This window comes from Rissa tridactyla, chromosome 11, assembly GCF_028500815.1.
Source record: "Rissa tridactyla isolate bRisTri1 chromosome 11, bRisTri1.patW.cur.20221130, whole genome shotgun sequence".
NCBI classification, from domain to species: Eukaryota; Metazoa; Chordata; class Aves; order Charadriiformes; family Laridae; genus Rissa; species Rissa tridactyla.
Genome location: NC_071476.1, coordinates 20,547,915 through 20,566,560, shown reverse-complemented (window position 1 = coordinate 20,566,560; position 18,646 = coordinate 20,547,915). Strand labels below are relative to the sequence as shown.

The 18,646-nt window shown below is 51.1% G+C and overlaps 2 protein-coding genes across 5 annotated transcripts in view; both read left to right on the top strand.

Moving 5' to 3' along the window:
- The window catches only part of LOC128915987 (protocadherin gamma-C5-like), a 248,422-nt gene that overhangs the window by 150,645 nt on the left and 79,131 nt on the right, over positions 1-18,646 (top strand). The window contains exon 1 of one of the 4 annotated variants that reach the window (XM_054217046.1): positions 13,109-15,741. The exons of the other annotated variants lie outside the window; for them this stretch is intronic. Coding sequence (XP_054073021.1) covers positions 13,309-15,741 — 2,433 coding nt within the window. The 5' untranslated portion in view covers positions 13,109-13,308. Of the gene's footprint in view, positions 1-13,108; positions 15,742-18,646 lie in introns of those variants that run through there. 4 annotated transcript variants of the gene reach the window in all.
- On the top strand, positions 6,222-10,777 carry LOC128916021 (protocadherin gamma-B5-like). The gene has a single exon (XM_054217134.1). The coding sequence runs from the start codon at positions 8,144-8,146 to the stop codon at positions 10,775-10,777; it is 2,634 nt and encodes an 877-aa protein (XP_054073109.1). The 5' UTR covers positions 6,222-8,143.

The window sequence follows — 18,646 nt, the reverse complement described above, 5'->3', positions numbered from 1 at the left end:
AGGTTCTTCAGCCTGGAGAACAGAACGCTCTGGGGACATTTTATGGCTCCATTTTATTATATGAAGGGGGCTTCTAAGAAAGATGGAGAGAGACTTTTTATCAGGGCCTATTGTGACAGGAGAAGACACAATGGTTTTAGAATGTAAGAGGGTAGATTTTGATTGGACATCAGGAAGAAATGTTTTATGGTGAAGGAGGTGAGGCACTGGAAGAGGTTTCCCAGAGAAGTAGTGGATGTGCCATCATTGGAAGGTTTCAAGGTCAGGTTGTATGGGGCTTTGAGCAATGTGATCTAATGAAGGATGTCATTGCACATGGCAGAAATGTTGGACTAAATGATCTTTAAAAGTCCATTTTGATCCAAATCATTCTATGGTTCTATGAAAGACTCGACGAGGGTTTGCACTTGTCAGTCCCTCAAGTATGGAGATGTAAAAGGTGCATCTTCTGTAAGTCACAAACAAAAAAGTAAATGATGTTCTGCTATCTTATCTTTAGGCTGATACACTTCTCAGTGTGATTATTCTTCTCCGTAAACTAAAAATCAACAGGGGGACAAACATCCAAGACTTCCATGAGCAACCGGAAGAAATACAGGGAAGACAGGAACCCTTTGCAGGTCCAGCATGAGAGGATTGCAATGATTTTTGCTTCATTCTGTTTCTGATTATTAAATGATTACTCCAACACGAATATGTTTTGCTCTACCATGAATAATTACTTCGAACTATTCACTGCGACTCAAGGATGTTGCATGAAACGGGGCCAAGTCGTTTTGGCAGAAGATAAACCCTCTTGCGTTCTAACACTCCTCACCGAGGTGGGAGGCTAGGTGCGGCTAGGTTTAAATTCTGAGTGATGCCCAATTCAGCACTATCAGTCCAATCGCGTTTAATATGTGTTAAACTACTACGATTTGGATACACTAATAGTGGACTGCACCTTCAGTCTAGTCGTGCTCCTGAACTAGCACGGCCTCTCTCAAGTTTTGGTCGCGTTCAGTGAGAAAGCGAAATGGCTAGCTACTTAAACAGTGCAGTTTATTTAAACAACAGATATACAGGTTCTTTAGGATTGCCGGTGATAAATACACTGTCTGCAAAGCACGTGCAAACAAAGATATTTTTAAGTATACAAACGTGCGACAAAATTATAAATGATACAGCCTGGCTATAAATGTAGGGTAGAGATTCTCTAGAGAAATTTCTAAGTCCCCGAGAAAGCGCTCGGTGTAATCGAAGTCTTACCCAAAGGCGTCCCTATGGGGGGGAAGAAAGGCTCAGCCCGTCGACTGATCCTGGAAATCAGCAGCGGAATTCTTCGTGATGGTGTCTTCCCTGACATCCCCTCTCTCTTGGGCTATTTTTATATTATTTTTTTAACTTCAAAGTGGAGTTTGAGTGACTTTAGTCATACGTACTTTTATTATGATTAATGTATTCAAGGAGGAGTGTTCACACCTCGGGGGCGGATAGCCTCCGGGATGGAGGTGTGTTTTGGTACATTGTGGTGAGCAAAGTTCGCACAAAAGGACAGCATTTCATCAACATTTGACGAAATGTTGGCTCGGGTAGCGTGTAGGCCGCTTATCAGTTCCGTAGTACCATCTCGTCCCCATATCTGCTATTCGTCACAAGGGAAGGCCACGGAACAAGCGTGTTCCATTCCATCCCTCGTGTAGTTTCGCAAACAACCTTGTACAGGGAATCACAGATGTTGCATTCTTCGTGTGCTAGCTGCGGCTGTATTCTACCTCAGAAGCCTCTTGATTTTATGACTTTCCTTAATGTGTGAACAATGCTGTATTTTTTGTATTCTTGGCCAATTTAGTAATTATTCCACAAAGGAGATGACCTAAAAGTACTTGACAGCATATCTCAGTTTTAAAAGCCTTAGGAGTTGAAGCAATCAAGTGTCCCATGCTTCCTGATTCTAAAAAAAAGAGACCCTAAAGCTGGGGACAGATACTAAGTCGTGGCCAAGATTTGCGCTTGCCCAAAACTCCATGCAAGTAGTAGGATTGTGCTTGAGTAGGATGAGTGTGTTTTGTAAGGGACTGTTAATGACCCCGTGTATAACTCAGCTGCTCGTCGTTTTCCACTCTTCTCAGCCTTTCTGTTTCTCCATGATAACGTAGTGAGCAACAAAATGTCTTTGTATTCGTTCAGGCTTTGATGTTTGTGCACGGAGTGGAAGAATGGGCCTGGATACAACTGGTTCCTTGTCGAAGTCTCTCTGCACCTAATGAACATTAAAAAGAATCATAGAATTCGTGACTATTTGCTAAATTCTCTGGATGGCTGTGTGTGAAGGTCTACTCGATGGAGATGTGTTTTGCTGGTTAACTGTCTTTTAAGGCTGATATATTGAAAAGTCTCTGGTTCTGTCTTGTCTGGACCAAGGATCCTATGTCAAGAACCATATGAGAGTGGGAGGGGAGAGATTCAATGTGTGGGGGAAGACATAAGAAGGGGATGCAGATGTTTGCTGACCCAGCCTCTCCTGGAAGACTGCTCCCCTTTTTACTCTTAGACTCCTGCTATTTCTTCTCTGAAGTGTCATGAGCAGACAATTCTATCTTCCTTCTTAGTATGGAGATGTGAAGGTATCTATTTGAAGTCCATGGAGTGCTCCTCATGAAAATGGAAATGTTTTGCGGCACCTGGCTCTTTTATGTTGTGTGCTTGCAAATTATAAGGGTCAAAGAACACCATGCAAGTTGTGAAGGGCGGAAGATGAGAGTGGTTTGAGATATGTTTGTTCCCTTCACCGTTCAATGTCCAGTGGTAGTATCATAAAATATGAGTTTCATCTTCCCAAAGAAATTTGGCTAGAGGACATGTGGTTTCAGCTGTCTTGGGAGCCCTGGGATGTTCTTCCTCTGGTTTTGCATGTTGTCGTCAATACTTACCTAACAATGAGTTATGTACTTATGACAAGTTCCATAACAGAAGCTTTGGGAAGAGCTAACTGTGTATTTGCTACCTTCTAAATAAGTGATTTAGGTGCCTTCTTTGAGTGCCATAATCTAGAAGTGTATGTTATGATCCTTTCCTTTCTGTGGGTGTTCACTTCTTGCCTTACGTGTTGTGATGATCTGAAGATGGGCCTGATAGTGTGTGGGAGATCACATCTGTTACATTTGTCAGACTGTCTTGTGCATGCCTTTCATGTTTACAGCTGTAGAGAGAGACATGTTTCCTTAAAATGTTAAGGAGAAATATATCTTCCTTCTTAGGATGGAGATGTGAAGATACCTGTGTGTAATCTATGGTATGATAGTGGTAAGTGTTGAAGAAAAATGGTTGGGGCAACTGGCCTTTTCATGTCATGTGCTTGCAAATTATAAGGGTCAAAGAACACCATGCAAGTTGTGAAGGGTTGGAGATGCGAGCCCTGGGAGCTGTGCATGAGGGGCTCTTGAAGGACATAAGAGATATATTTGCTCCTTACCCCATTCAATAGTATCATGCAATGCGAGTTTCATCTTCCCAAAGAAATTTGGCTAGAGGACGTGTGATGCCAGGTCCGTTGGGAGCCCTGGGAGAATCTTTGTTTGTGTTTGCAAGTTGTCGTTCTGTTGTTTGCAATTCTCAACTAGCAATGAATTATGAACTTACGACAAGTGCCATAATGGGAGGATTGGGAAGCGCCAACCATGTATTTTCTACCTACAATTATGTGAATTAGGTACCTACCATAAGTGCCATAATCTAGAAGAGGATGTTGTTATCCTTTCCTTTCTGCAGGTGTTCACTTCTTGCCTCGATCGTTGTGGTGATATAAAGGTGGGCCTTTCTATCTGGTAGGTAGTGTGTGGAAGAAACTGTGAGTGTTGTTTTGCAGCAAATATTTTCTTCCCTTGTCAAGCCTTCAGCCACCTGAAGAAGCCTAGGATGACTTACCTTGAGAAAGAGGCCTATGATAAGTCTTTGCACTTATGGCTTCATATCTGTCTGCAGATGAGCACGCCATAGAGAAGAAAAAAATGATGAGAGCTGTTGGCTTTTTCTTAAAATGAACTCTTGTACGATGCAGTCCAGAGGAAGACCTTAGGTCTGCACTAGTGCTTGAAACATCAGTGATTTGCAGGTGCTCAGGGGATTGATTTTCAACACCAGCAGCGAAGACTGAGAAAGAATGCCAGTGAGTTTGGCAAGACTTTATCTTTAATGGTCCCTTGCCTTCCTGATCTGATTTTGTTCAGCTCCTGGTTTCCTCTGTATGTAGGTTAAGTTTGAAGTAGTGGCATATCTTCGTTTAGCCATGTGTTGTGCGCTAGTGCCTCTTGCTCATTCTTTTGATGCTGTGGAAGGCAGGAGATGTGAGGTTATATTTGTGTTCTGGTTGTGTTAGGGAGAGGGGATGAAAGCATGACGTCAGTAGAAGTGCCATCTCTGTGGAACAGTGCGTGTGATAAAAGATGGGAGGATGTTCCCCAGAAGTTGATTGTTAGATTTTCCCCAGTCTCTGTTGGATGAGTGCTCCTATTTAGTTCAGACATTTATCATCCATGTGCTTTACAATCCTTCTATTTCTTCACAGAATATTAGTTAGCAGACAAATGTACCTTTTTTTTTTTGGTGTGATCTTGGTGCGTTATTCTCTCATGAGATGTTTTTGCCAATTCTGACGGTCAGAAGAAAAGCTGCAGGTTGTGTAGGGTTGTAGAGAAGACTTGGGGAAGCTCTGTTGTTGGGGGAACCATAGAAGAACTGATGGTCATTTCCCTGCCTGTCATAGTTAGTCTGTTGGGTATATGGTTGTGGTACTATGCAGTCTCAATTCCTTCGGATGAATATGTTTGGCCTAAGATATATTATTGCACCTGATCAGTTCCTTTCTGTTCCAATATTATTTAATATAGTACACAGTATATATCTTATAGTATTTAATATAGTAAAGAGCTATAGTCAGTGGCTCACTGTCGAGGTGGGCACCAGTAACATGGGGTGTTCCTCAAGGGTGCATTCTGGGACCAATGCTATTTAATATATCTCAATAATATCTGCCTCAATGAGTGTCATGGTTTCATCTGGGATGGATGTGATGTTCTTGCTAGCAGCTGGTGTAGTGCTATGTTTTGGATTTGGGGTGGAAATAGTGTTGGTGAAACAGTGATGTTCTTGGTTGTGCTAAGCAGTCAAGGCCTTTTTTTTGCTCCTCCTACCACCCCCACCAGTGAATAGGCTGGGAGTGCACAAGAAGTTGGGTGGGGATACAGCCAGGACAGCTGACCCAGACTGACCAAAGGACTATTCCATACCTTGTGGCGTCGTGCTCCATATATAGAACTGGTGGAAGAAGAGAGAAGGGTGGGACTTTTGGAGTTATGGCGTTTGTCTTCTCAAGTAGACATTACGTGTGATGGAGCCCTACATTCCTGGAGATGTCTGAAGAGCTGCTTGCCAATAGGAAGTGGTGAATGAACCCCTTATGTTGCTTGCCTTGTGTGTGCGACATTTTCTTTACTTATTAAACTGTCTTTTTCTCAGCCCATGAGTTTTCTCACTTTTCTCCTTCTGATTGTCTCCACCATCCCAAACAGGGAGTGAGCAAGAGTCTGTACGGTCTTAGCTGCTGGCTGTGGTTAACCCACAACAATGACATAGATGGTAGGAGTGAGTGATTGCCCAGCAAGTTTGCAGACAACACCTAGTTGAGTGGTACCATTGATTCACTGGAGGGAAGGGAAACGATCCAGAGGGACCTGGAAGGCTGGCAGAGTGGGCCCATGTGAACATAATGAAGTTGAAGAAGGCCAAGTGCAAGCTCCTATACCTGGGTCAGGGCAATGCCCAGTTTCAATACAGACTGGGGGACTGAGAGTACTCTTGTGGAGCAGGACTTGAGGGTAGTGGTAGGTGACAAAAAGGACATGAGCTTGCAATGTGCACTTGATTCCCAGTGGGATTATTGCTCAGAGTTATAGTTGGTATGAGAGGCAGGTAAAGTGGAGTTAACTGTTGACTTGAGTTTCTTTAGAGTGGGTCTTTCTGTTTTATTATGCATTACTGTGTTACACATTGTTCACTGACCCAGTGTCTCCTGGAGGAGAGTTCTTTTACTTTTAGAACCTTGATGTTTCTTTTCTAAAGTGCAGTCAACACACAAATCTATTTTCCTTCTTAGTACAGAGATGTCAAGATATGTACGTGAAATCTGTGTCCTGGTGCTCGTGCAGTTTATGGAAAAATGGTCTAGAAAGTTGGACATTTGAAGCCATGTGCTTGCCAAAACTCCATGGAAGTTGTGTGGGCTTGGAGAAGAGCAATGCAGATGTCTTCTTCCCATATGTTTGGTCTGAGATATTAGGAGCTCTGGGAGGTGCTTCCTGTGTGTTTGCATGTTGTCATCAATGTTTAACTAACATTTTCTTGAGGTACTTATGACAAATCCATAAGGGGGACATCGGAGGAGACAACTGTGTACTCATTTCTTACTAGACACCTTAATTATGTGCCTGCTCTAAGTGCCATAATGTAGAAGACTATGCTGTAATCCCTTCCTTTTTGCAGGTGTTTTCCAGGTCTTTGCTTGCTTGTTTTGGTGGGCTCAAGGTGGACTGCCTTTTGAGATAATGTGTGGAAAATGCCATCTGTTACATTTGTCTGACTGTCCTGTGGGTGTCTTTCATGTTTACAGTTGCAAAGAGCTTTCACAGACATGCTTCCTTAAAGGGTTACTGTAAACCATACTCTTCCTTGTTACATACAGAAGCTGAGAAGTCAAATATTATCCATGGCAAGGAGATGTTGTCTGTGCAATTGTTCTTTGGGTGGAGTCCATCTGCAAATTAAGAAGATCAACAACCATGCAAGCTCTGAATGGTTTGAGAAAGAGTCTCTGGGGTGTTGTGTGTGAGAAGGTATTGGTGGGGGTAAGGCATGTGTTTTGTCAGTTCTCAGGGTTTCTTCTTGGCCTATGGAAAATAGGTCTCGAAGTGTCTTATTTCTGGATATCACATAGTTTGGACTGTATGAATGAATTCCAGTTTGATGACCCATTCTCTGTTAGATGATTGCTTGTCATCTGTTAGATGTCATCTTGTTAGATGACAGAAAGCTATGGGGAGACCTTATTATAGCTTTTTAATATATAAAGAAGGTTTAAAAGAAAGATGGAAAAAGATTTTTACCAGGGCATGTTGTGACAGGAGAAGGGGCAATGGTTTTAAAGTGCAAGAGGGTAGATTTCAATTGGTCAAAAGGAAGAACTGGTTTATGATGAGAGTGTTGAGGCAGTGGAACAGGGAGCCCGGAGAAGTTGTGGATGCACCAGCACTGAAAGTGTCAAAGGACAGGTATAACAGTGTTTTGAGCAACCTGATCTAGTGAAGGATGTGCCTGACCATGGTAGAGGTGTGGATGATATCATCTTTAAATGAACAGAAAGCATTCTATGGTTCTATGAAAGGTTTGATGTGGCTTTGCACTTTCCCATTTTCCAATTCCCGGGTCTGGAGACAAAAAAAAAAAAAAGGAACTTTTGGTGAATCAGAAATAAAATACTAAATGTTGTTCTGCTGTCTTAAGATAGAGCTACACACCTTGCTTTTACGGTGATACTTTTCTCAGGGTGATTATTCTTCTCACTAAAATGAAAATCGACAGTGGGAAAAACGTCAGAGACTTCCATGAGCAAAAGGAAGACATGCAGTGAAGATGGAAACCCTTTGCCAGCCCATCATGAAATCATAGCCCTAAATTCTGATTCATTCTGTTTCTGATTGCTTATTGATTACTGAAACAAAAATCCTTCCTTATGAAGAGTGGCTGAGTTGCTGTTTTTATTGCTCTGCCATGACTATTTACTACTGACTATCCATTGTGGCTCAAGGAGATGACCTAAAAGTACTTGACCGTGTATCTCAGTTTTAAAAGCCTTTGGAGATGAAGGAAGCAAGTGCCCCTGAGCTTCCTGATTCTCAAAAAAAGCAGACCCCAAAGGTGGGAACAGCCACTGAACAGCGGCCAAAATATCGGGCCCCCGTGAGAGCGGGAATGGGCCGGCTGCGGTGTCGTGGCGGCGCCTCCGGGTGCCGCTGTTGGCCGACGCGGAGGGGCGCTGGAGCCGCAGCCGCAGCCGGAGCCGGAGCCACGGCAGCGGCAGGAGGGAGAAGAGCGGCAAGCGCTGGTCAGAATGGCGGTGAGGCAGAGGCAGAGTGAGAGTCGGCGGCGAGCGGTGGGGCGAGCGGTGCTGCTGCCCGCTTTGCTGCTGGTGGTGTGCTGCCGGGCGGCGGCGGAGCGGATCCGGTACGCCATCCCCGAGGAGCTGGGCAGAGGCTCGCTGGTGGGGCCGCTGGCGCGGGACCTGGGGCTGAGCCCGGCGGAGCTGCCGGCACGCAAGCTGCGGGTGGCGTCTGCGGGTAACAGGCAGCTGAAATACTTCACGGTGAGCGGGGAGAGCGGGAACCTGTACGTGAGCGAGAGGCTGGACCGGGAGGAGATGTGCGGCGAGTCGGCGTCCTGCTCCGTCAGCTTCGAGGCGCTGGTGCAGAACCCGCTCAACGTTTTCCACGTCGAGGTGGCCATCCAGGACGTCAACGACAACGCGCCGCACTTCCTACAAGACAATTTCCAGCTGGAGATCAACGAGTTCACTTCTCCTGGAGCTCGGTTCTACTTGGGCATGGCAGAAGACCCGGACGTGGGCAGCAACTCGTTACAGGGCTACGAACTGGAGAGCAACGGGTACTTCGAGGTGGAGGTGAAGGAGAGGCAGGATGGCAGCAAGTTCGCGGAGCTGGTGCTGCGCCGTGCGCTGGACCGGGAGAGCGAGCAGAGCGTGCGTCTGGTGCTGACGGCGGTGGACGGCGGCGATCCGCCCCGCAGCGGCACCGCTCAGCTCTGCATCAACGTCACGGACGCCAACGACAACCCACCCGTGTTCGCACAGGACCGGTACCGCGCAAGCCTGCGCGAGGACGCGCCGCCGGGCTCGACGGTGCTGAACGTCTCCGCCTCCGACGCCGACGCCGGCACCAACGCCCGCATCACCTACGGCTTCGGGAAAATGCCGGCCAAGGTGCTTCAGAAGTTCGTGGTGGAGGCGGAGAGCGGGACGATCAGGCTGCAGGAGGCGCTGGACTTCGAGGACACGCGCGCGTTCAGCCTGGCCGTGGAGGCGAGGGACGGGGGCGGTCTGGTGGCGCACTGCGAAGTGGAAGTGGAGGTGCTGGACGTGAACGACAACGCTCCCGAAATCACGGTGTTGTCGGTGTCGAGCCCGGTGCCCGAGGACGCGCCGGCCGGCACGGTCGTGGCCCTCCTGAACGTGAACGACGCGGACTCCGGGGAGAACGGTCAGGTGTGGTGCGAGCTGTCGGGCGAGGCGCCGCTGTCGATGGTGTCGTCGTCGGTGGGGTCGTACAAGGTGGTGACGGCGAGCGCGCTGGACCGCGAGCAGGCGTCCGAGCACCGAGTGACGGTGGTGGCCAGGGACCGGGGCAGCCCGTCGCTGTCGAGCCGCGCGTCGCTGGTGCTGGAGGTGTCGGACGTGAACGACAACGCGCCGGTGTTCGAGGAGGCGGCCTACAGCGCCTACGTGTCGGAGAACAAGGCGGCGGGCGCGCCGGTGGTGCGCGTGCGCGCGCGGGACGCGGACGCCGGCGCCAACGGGCGCGTGAGCTACTGGCTGGCGGGCGGCAGCGCGGGCGCGGCGCCCTACGTGTCGGTGGAGGCGCGGAGCGGCGCGGTGTACGCGCAGCGCTCCTTCGACTACGAGCAGTGCCGCGAGTTCGCGGTGGCGGTGCGGGCGCAGGACGGCGGGGCGCCGGCGCGGAGCTCCACGGCCACGGTGCGCGTCTTCGTGCTGGACCGCAACGACAACGCGCCGCGGGTGCTCTGGCCAGCGGCGGCGGCGGGAGCGTCGGGGTCGGGAGCGTCGTCGTTGCCGGCGGCGTTCGAGGTGGTGCCGCGTTCGGCCGAGGCCGGCTACCTGGTGGGCAAGGTGGTGGCGGTGGACGCGGACGCGGGGCTCAACGCGTGGCTGTCGTACGAGCTGGTGCAGGCGTCGGAGCCGTCGCTGTTCCGCGTGGGGCTGCACAGCGGCGAGGTGCGGACGGCGCGGGCCGTGTCGGAGAGGGACGCGGCGAAGCAGCGTGTGGTGGCCGTGGTGAAGGACCACGGGCAGCCGGCGCTGTCGGCCACGGCCACGCTGCACGTGGTGCTGGCCGAGAGCTTGCAGGAGGCGCTGCCGGAGCTGAGCGAGCGGGCGGCGGGCGCCGACTCGCCGGCCGAGCTGCAGTTCTACCTGGTGCTGGCGCTGGCGCTGCTCTCCGCCCTCTTCCTGCTGAGCGTGGCGCTGGCCGTGCTGGCGCGGCTGCGCCGGGCCGGGCCGCCCGCCGTGCTGCGCTGCCTGGGCGCGCAGCGCTTCTCCGTGCCCGGCGCCGCCTTCCCGGCCGACTTCTGCGAGGGCACCTTGCCCTACTCCTACAACCTGTGCGTGGCGCCGGCACGCGCCGTGGCCGAGGGCTCTTGGCTGCCGCCACCGCTGTCCAGCGTGCCCGCGGAGGAGCTGCTCGGCGCGGAGCCCTGCGGGAAGCCGAGCCCGAGCAGCAGCGCCGGCGCGGGAGAGCCGCCCACCGACGCCCCGCAGGTGTGTAAGCCCTCTCGCTCTCATTGGTTTTCTTCATCTGTGCTGCACCTCCGTGCCTATTCCCCCGGGCCTGGATGGAGGGAATGGGATATGGTGTTGATGGGGAGTGCTGGTCTGTGTGTCCGTGAAGAAATGAGAGATCGGGGTAACTCCTTTCAATTCGAAGCAGGCCGTTAGCCGTGCTCTCCTTGGTTTATGGGTGCTCACAGGTTGAGTTTCAGCTGTGCTTTTAATCATATGAGTTAGTAAGGGTGAACGCGAATGCTTATTGTGTAGAATGAGATCCGCTGATTCTGCATGGCAGACTCGCGATTGATACTTGCAGTAGGAGATGTTTCCTTTCTGATCGATAATTCCCGAAACTGTGTACTTGGATCTGGTTGATAGACGGACAGAAACCTGTTGATCAATGGTTTTTCGATATTGGACTCTCAAAGGAAACGTGCGTGTAGGTCTACGAATGGAAAAGAGACAGATTCTTCGTCCCTAGAGAAAGCAGAGAGTGTCGCCCAACGTTTTGGGGAAATGCTGCTGCAGAAATGGTAGCAGTAATGGGACGGGTTAACGTTGCGTGTCTGGGGATTGCTTATCCTTGTCTCCGTGGAAGAAAGAACGGGGTATCCCCTTTCAACTCACAGTAGGAATGAAGTGGCGGCACTTCTTCGTTCTTCGGTGGTCACAGGTTTAGGCGAGAGGTTTAGACGAGAACTGTCGAATGACTTATTAAAGCTGAACCCGTTAAGAATTAAGAATTCTGCATTACGGGGTCGGGAAAATGTGGTGTGCGCGGGGTGTCAGAGAGTTTTTCCTTCCTGAACGCTTTTTCTGAAACGTCTGTACTTGGAGCTTGTTTGTAGCTGGATACAAACACACTGGTTAATGCTATTTTACATAGGAAAGGTGGGTGTGGCTCCATGAATGGAGAAGTTAGAGGTTGTTCCTACCTCGTGAATACTCCCCTTTTTTAGATATGTACCCTCTCGTCTTTTTGGGTAAGGCTGCTGCAGAAATTTTAGCAGGAATGGGAGGGATGAATTTTGTCCAGGCATGATTTTTCCGAGTTCCCTGTGCATTTATATCTTCTGGGTTTTTTTTTTTGTTCTTCCTTTGGTTGTTCCCTTTGGTTCCCTTTGGTTCCTTTGGTTGTTGTAACCCGTCCCGATCTGCCTTTCATATACAAGTGAAAGTGTAGAATGAGATCTCAAGGGAGAAAACCCCTCGCATTTAGCATTTCAGAGCCTGTCTTGTTTTCCTCTCCCCTTTTCCCAAAGAGAGGTGCTTGCACCTGGTTGATCGCCTTGAGAGGGGAATGCTAGACTGAACAACTACGAGCAACTTGTTGAGAGAGTTGTGTCTGCCTGTTTACAAGGGGAGGGCTCTACCCATCCTGAGAACATATGTAAATCGACAGTGAAATACTCAAAATGAGAGCACTTAGGCACTTGAATGAAGTCCATTTGCGCCTTTACAAATGGTCCGGGCAGAGTTCAGGGGCTTGTGCCGTCGTACAGTAGTTGGTGGAAAAGGTGTCCTACCAAAGTAAAGATGCAAGAATTAGATGAATGCATTACTAGTAAGCATCAATCTGCTACACCGTGGTTTCTGAAAAAAACCAAAGTGCCTCCCGCTGGTGTTACTGAGCCTGATATCTCAGGTTCCGCGCGGCGTGGTCGGTGTTTATATCACGTTTTGTATAGAAGAGCCTGTTATGTTTTTCTGTCCTCGTTCAAGTGATTCAAGCATGCCTGCTACAAAGATTCCTACGGGTGACCGTGATTTTGGAGGAATGGGACGAAACTCGTAATAATCTACAAGTCATATTACGAAACAATATTTTACTTCCCACATATCGCCAATAGCAAGTCATTTTTCCTGTGCGGTAGAAATAACATGTATCGTTAAAGGAAAGGAGGGTACAGAGAAAAGGCAATGCCGGAAATCCCTGCTGTCCCTTCGAAGGAGGATCTTCCTTCTTGCTTTTTTCAATTGGTCGGGATGTGGGGAATTAATCTAGCTGTATGACGCCCTTTTGATTTCGAGAAAGGGTGAGGAAAGAGTAATTCAAGCGGGACTGCTACAAAAAGCTTTAAAATTCATGACGGAGATTGTGATTTCGGACTAATGGGATATGGATGGCAGTATTTTGCACGTTATGTTCAGAAAGATTAACAGATATATCACCGTTACAAAACATGTTTCCAGTGCGGTAGAAAAAAAAAACAAAACCAAAACAAACACAAAACCGGAAGGCGTTTTATTAGTTTCTGCGCCTCGTGATCTCCTCAAGGATGAAAGAAGAGATGCTCTGGAGAAAAGGCATCGGAGAATATCCCCGGTGACCGGAAAGCAATGAGTCCGTGTCGAGTGTCCCGCCGCCGCTAGCTGCCCGTGGGAAAGGGCGGCGGGCAGCGCTGGGCAGTGTTGGGTGACTGCAGTGCCGGGAGGAGGCTGCGGGCGCCGCTGTTGACCGAGGAGGAGCGAGAGGAAGTCCGGAGCGGTGCAGGCAGCCCCGCCCGCTGCAGCCAGGCTCCCTCGCTCGCTGTCTGTCTAGGAGCGTCCGGGTAGTGCGGAGCCGTGGTGCAGCGAGGTGGAGGGGCCCGCGGCAGCATCCTGGAGCAGCGAGACGGGAACGGAGTCGGATCGGGAGGCGGAAAAGGAGGCGGAACGCCGGGCGGCGGTCTTACGGTGCTGGCGGTGCCACGTCGGAGATGTTTGCGGCGGGGAGGCACTGGGTTCGGCGGGCTCGAGCCCTGATGTGCTGCGTCATGGTGGCAGCGTGGGAGGTGGCGTGGGGTCAGCTGCGCTACTCGGTTCCCGAGGAGATGCCGAAGGGCTCGTTCGTGGGCGACGTAGCTAAGGACCTGGCGCTGAAGCTGCCAGCGCTCCAAGACCGCGGCGTCCGCCTAGTTTCCGAAGGTAAGACGCAGTATTTCGCCCTGCACGGGAAGTCGGGACATTTAGTGACGGCGGAGAGGATAGATAGAGAGCAGCTGTGCCGGCTACTGGAGAAATGCGTGCTGCGCTGTGAGGTGATAATAGAGGGAGAAATGAAGGTTCATGGAATTGAAGTGGAAATCAGGGACATTAACGACAACGCCCCCAGCTTCCGAGAGAAAGAAACAGAGTTGATAATGAGCGAGATGACAGCCCCGGGCTCTCGGTTTCCCCTGGCCGAAGCTCACGACCCGGACGTGGGACGGAATTCCCTGCAGAGGTACGAGCTGAGCGGTGACGAGCACTTCTCGCTGTCCGTGCAGGCGGGCCCCGGCGGGGACCAGCGTCCCGAGCTGGTGCTGGCGAAGGCGCTGGACCGTGAGGAAGCGGCGTTTCACGAGCTGGTGCTGAGGGCGAGCGACGGCGGCGAGCCGTCGCGGACGGGCACGGCGCGGATCCGCGTGGCGGTGCTGGACGCCAACGACAACGCGCCCGCGTTCAGCCAGGCGGAGTACACGGTGCGTGTGGCGGAGGACGTGCCCGTGGGCTCCGCCCTGCTCACCGTCACGGCCACCGACGCCGACGAAGGGATATACGGCGACGTCAAGTACTCGTTGAAGAAAGTGACGGACGTGGGATCCCAGATTTTCCATCTGGATTTAGAGACGGGAGCGATCACGCTGATAAGAAGCCTGGACTTCGAGGAAGGCGATTCATACGAACTGGAGGTACAGGCAAGAGACGGTGGGGGCCTTTTTGACACTGCAAAAGTCATAATCACGGTGACAGACGTGAATGACAATATGCCTGAGATTTCGGTGCGGTCGGCGCTGAGCGAGATCTCTGAGGACGCCCCGCCGGGGACGGTGGTGGCCCTGCTGCACGTGCAGGACCGCGACTCGGGCCCCAACGGCCAGGTGCGGTGCAGCATTGCCGAGAGCCTCCCGTTCCGTCTGGAGAAGACCTTTGAGGACTACTACCGCGTGGTGACTGCCGAGGTGCTGGACCGTGAGGCGGTGTCGGAGTACAACGTGACGGTGCGGGCGTCGGACGGCGGTTCGCCGTCGCTGTGGAGCAGCGCGGTGCTGTCGCTGCGGGTGCTGGACGTGAACGACAACGCGCCGGTGTTCGCGGAGGCGCGGTACAGCGCGCGGGTGGCCGAGAACAACGCGGCGGGCGCGCTGGTGCTGACGGTGCGGGCGGCGGACGCGGACTGGGGTCAGAACGCGCGCGTGCGGTACCGGCTGTGGGAGGGGCGCGTGCGGGGCGCGCCGCTGTCGTCGTACGTGTCGGTGCACGCGGAGACGGGCGCGCTGTACGCGCTGCGCTCCTTCGACTACGAGGAGGTGCGCGAGGTGGGGCTGTGGGTGCGGGCGGAGGACGGCGGCGCGCCGTCGCTGAGCAGCAACGTGTCGGTGCGCCTGGTGATCGTGGACGAGAACGACAACGCGCCGCAGGTGCTGTACCCGCCGTCGGCGTCGGGCGCGGGCTGGGCGGGCGTGGAGCTGGCGCCGCGGTCGGCGGAGCCCGGGGCGCTGGTGGCCAAGGTGGTGGCGGTGGACGCGGACGCGGGGCAGAACGCGTGGCTGTCGTACGAGCTGGCGAAGGCGACGGAGCCGGCGCTGTTCCGCGTGGGGCTGCACAGCGGCGAGGTGCGCACGGCGCGGGTGCCGCTGTCCCGCGACGCGGCGCGGCAGAGCCTGGTGGTGGTGGTGAAGGACCACGGGCGTCCGGCGCTGTCGGCCACGGCCACGCTGACGGTGGTGCTGGCCGAGAGCGTGGGCGAGCTGCTGTCGGAGCTGGGCAGCGCGGCGGCGGCGGCGGCGGCGGGCGAGCCGTCCGTCAGCCTGACGCGCTGGCTGGTGCTGGCCGTGGCGGCCGTGTCCTGCCTCTTCCTCGCCTTCCTGCTGCTGCTGCTGGCGCTGCGCCTGCGGCGCTGGCGCCGCTCGCAGCTGCTGGCGGCGGGCAGCGGCGCCTTGCGCGGCGTCCCGGCCTCGCACTTCGTGGGCATCGACGGCGTCCGCGCCTTCCTGCACTCCTACTCGCACGAGGTGTCGCTCACCGCCGACTCGCGCAAGAGCCAGCTCCGCTTCTCGGGCGGCAGCTGCTGCGACACCCTCCCGGCGCGCCCGCCGCCCGACGAGCCCGCGCCGCTGCTCGCCGAGGACGCCGACGGCGCCCGCCGCGCCGACCCCGACGCTCCCCCGGTGAGTTCCTGTAGGATGAGGTTTCGTTACAAGGAAGGCAAAGCTTCGTTTCAGCAACACGCTGTTTGGTCGTGCCTCTTTCTCCGGGGAGGTGAACGTGGTCTCATTGCTCAGCGTTAGAGTAGGTGTGTGAAGCAGCAGAGGTGGGGCTGCTGTTGGCTGGAGCTTCCTTGGAGTGAAACTTTGTGTTGTTATCGTGTGCCAGGTCGTTTCTCATTTTGTCCCCTGACATGTGTCGGTATTAGCTCTTCTGAACCTATATATGATCAGCAAATGGAAATGTTATTTTCAGGGTCAGCTATCTTCCCGATAGCAGCTGTGCTTGAGTAGGATGAGTGTGTTTTGTAAGGGACTGTTAATGACCCCGTGTATAACTCAGCTGCTCGTCGTTTCCACTCTTCTCAGCCTTTCTGTTTCTCCATGATAACGTAGTGAGCAACAAAATGTCTTTGTATTCGTTCAGGCTTTGATGTTTGTGCACGGAGTGGAAGAATGGGCCTGGATACAACTGGTTCCTTGTCGAAGTCTCTCTGCACCTAATGAACATTAAAAAGAATCATAGAATTCGTGACTATTTGCTAAATTCTCTGGATGGCTGTGTGTGAAGGTCTACTCGATGGAGATGTGTTTTGCTGGTTAACTGTCTTTTAAGGCTGATATATTGAAAAGTCTCTGGTTCTGTCTTGTCTGGACCAAGGATCCTATGTCAAGAACCATATGAGAGTGGGAGGGGAGAGATTCAATGTGTGGGGGAAGACATAAGAAGGGGATGCAGATGTTTGCTGACCCAGCCTCTCCTGGAAGACTGCTCCCCTTTTTACTCTTAGACTCCTGCTATTTCTTCTCTGAAGTGTCATGAGCAGACAATTCTATCTTCCTTCTTAGTATGGAGATGTGAAGGTATCTATTTGAAGTCCATGGAGTGCTCCTCATGAAAATGGAAATGTTTTGCGGCACCTGGCTCTTTTATGTTGTGTGCTTGCAAATTATAAGGGTCAAAGAACACCATGCAAGTTGTGAAGGGCGGAAGATGAGAGTGGTTTGAGATATGTTTGTTCCCTTCACCGTTCAATGTCCAGTGGTAGTATCATAAAATATGAGTTTCATCTTCCCAAAGAAATTTGGCTAGAGGACATGTGGTTTCAGCTGTCTTGGGAGCCCTGGGATGTTCTTCCTCTGGTTTTGCATGTTGTCGTCAATACTTACCTAACAATGAGTTATGTACTTATGACAAGTTCCATAACAGAAGCTTTGGGAAGAGCTAACTGTGTATTTGCTACCTTCTAAATAAGTGATTTAGGTGCCTTCTTTGAGTGCCATAATCTAGAAGTGTATGTTATGATCCTTTCCTTTCTGTGGGTGTTCACTTCTTGCCTTACGTGTTGTGATGATCTGAAGATGGGCCTGATAGTGTGTGGGAGATCACATCTGTTACATTTGTCAGACTGTCTTGTGCATGCCTTTCATGTTTACAGCTGTAGAGAGAGACATGTTTCCTTAAAATGTTAAGGAGAAATATATCTTCCTTCTTAGGATGGAGATGTGAAGATACCTGTGTGTAATCTATGGTATGATAGTGGTAAGTGTTGAAGAAAAATGGTTGGGGCAACTGGCCTTTTCATGTCATGTGCTTGCAAATTATAAGGGTCAAAGAACACCATGCAAGTTGTGAAGGGTTGGAGATGCGAGTCCTGGGAGCTGTGCATGAGGGGCTCTTGAAGGACATAAGAGATATATTTGCTCCTTACCCCATTCAATAGTATCATGCAATGCGAGTTTCATCTTCCCAAAGAAATTTGGCTAGAGGACGTGTGATGCCAGGTCCATTGGGAGCCCTGGGAGAATCTTTGTTTGTGTTTGCAAGTTGTCGTTCTGTTGTTTGCAATTCTCAACTAGCAATGAATTATGAACTTACGACAAGTGCCATAATGGGAGGATTGGGAAGCGCCAACCATGTATTTTCTACCTACAATTATGTGAATTAGGTACCTACCATAAGTGCCATAATCTAGAAGAGGATGTTGTTATCCTTTCCTTTCTGCAGGTGTTCACTTCTTGCCTCGATCGTTGTGGTGATATAAAGGTGGGCCTTTCTATCTGGTAGGTAGTGTGTGGAAGAAACTGTGAGTGTTGTTTTGCAGCAAATATTTTCTTCCCTTGTCAAGCCTTCAGCCACCTGAAGAAGCCTAGGATGACTTACCTTGAGAAAGAGGCCTATGATAAGTCTTTGCACTTATGGCTTCATATCTGTCTGCAGATGAGCACGCCATAGAGAAGAAAAAAATGATGAGAGCTGTTGGCTTTTTCTTAAAATGAACTCTTGTACGATGCAGTCCAGAGGAAGACCTTAGGTCTGCACTTGTGCTTGAAACATCAGTGATTTGCAGGTGCTCAGGGGGATGAATTTCAACACCAGCAGTGAAGACTGAGAAGAGTTCCCGGTGAGCTTCTCTGCAAGACTTTGTCTTTAATGGTCCCTTGCCTTCCTGATCTGATTTTGTTCAGCTCCTGGTTTCCTCTGTATGTAGGTTAAGTTTGAAGTAGTGGCATATCTTCGTTTAGCCACGTGTTGTGCGCTAGTGCCTCTTGCTTATCCTTCTGTTTTTGTGGAAGGCAGGAGATGTGAGGTTATATTTGTGTTCTGGTTGTGTTAGGGAGAGGGGATGAAAGCATGATGTCAGTAGAAGTGCCATCTCTGTGGAACAGTGCGTGTGATAAAAGATGGGAGGATGTTCCCCAGAAGCTGATAGTTAGATTTTCCCCAGTCTCTGTTGGATGAGTGCTCCTATTTAGTTCAGACATTTATCATCCATGTGCTTTACAATCCTTCTATTTCTTCACAGAATATTAGTTAGCAGACAAATGTACCTTTTTTTTTTTGGTGTGATCTTGGTGCGTTATTCTC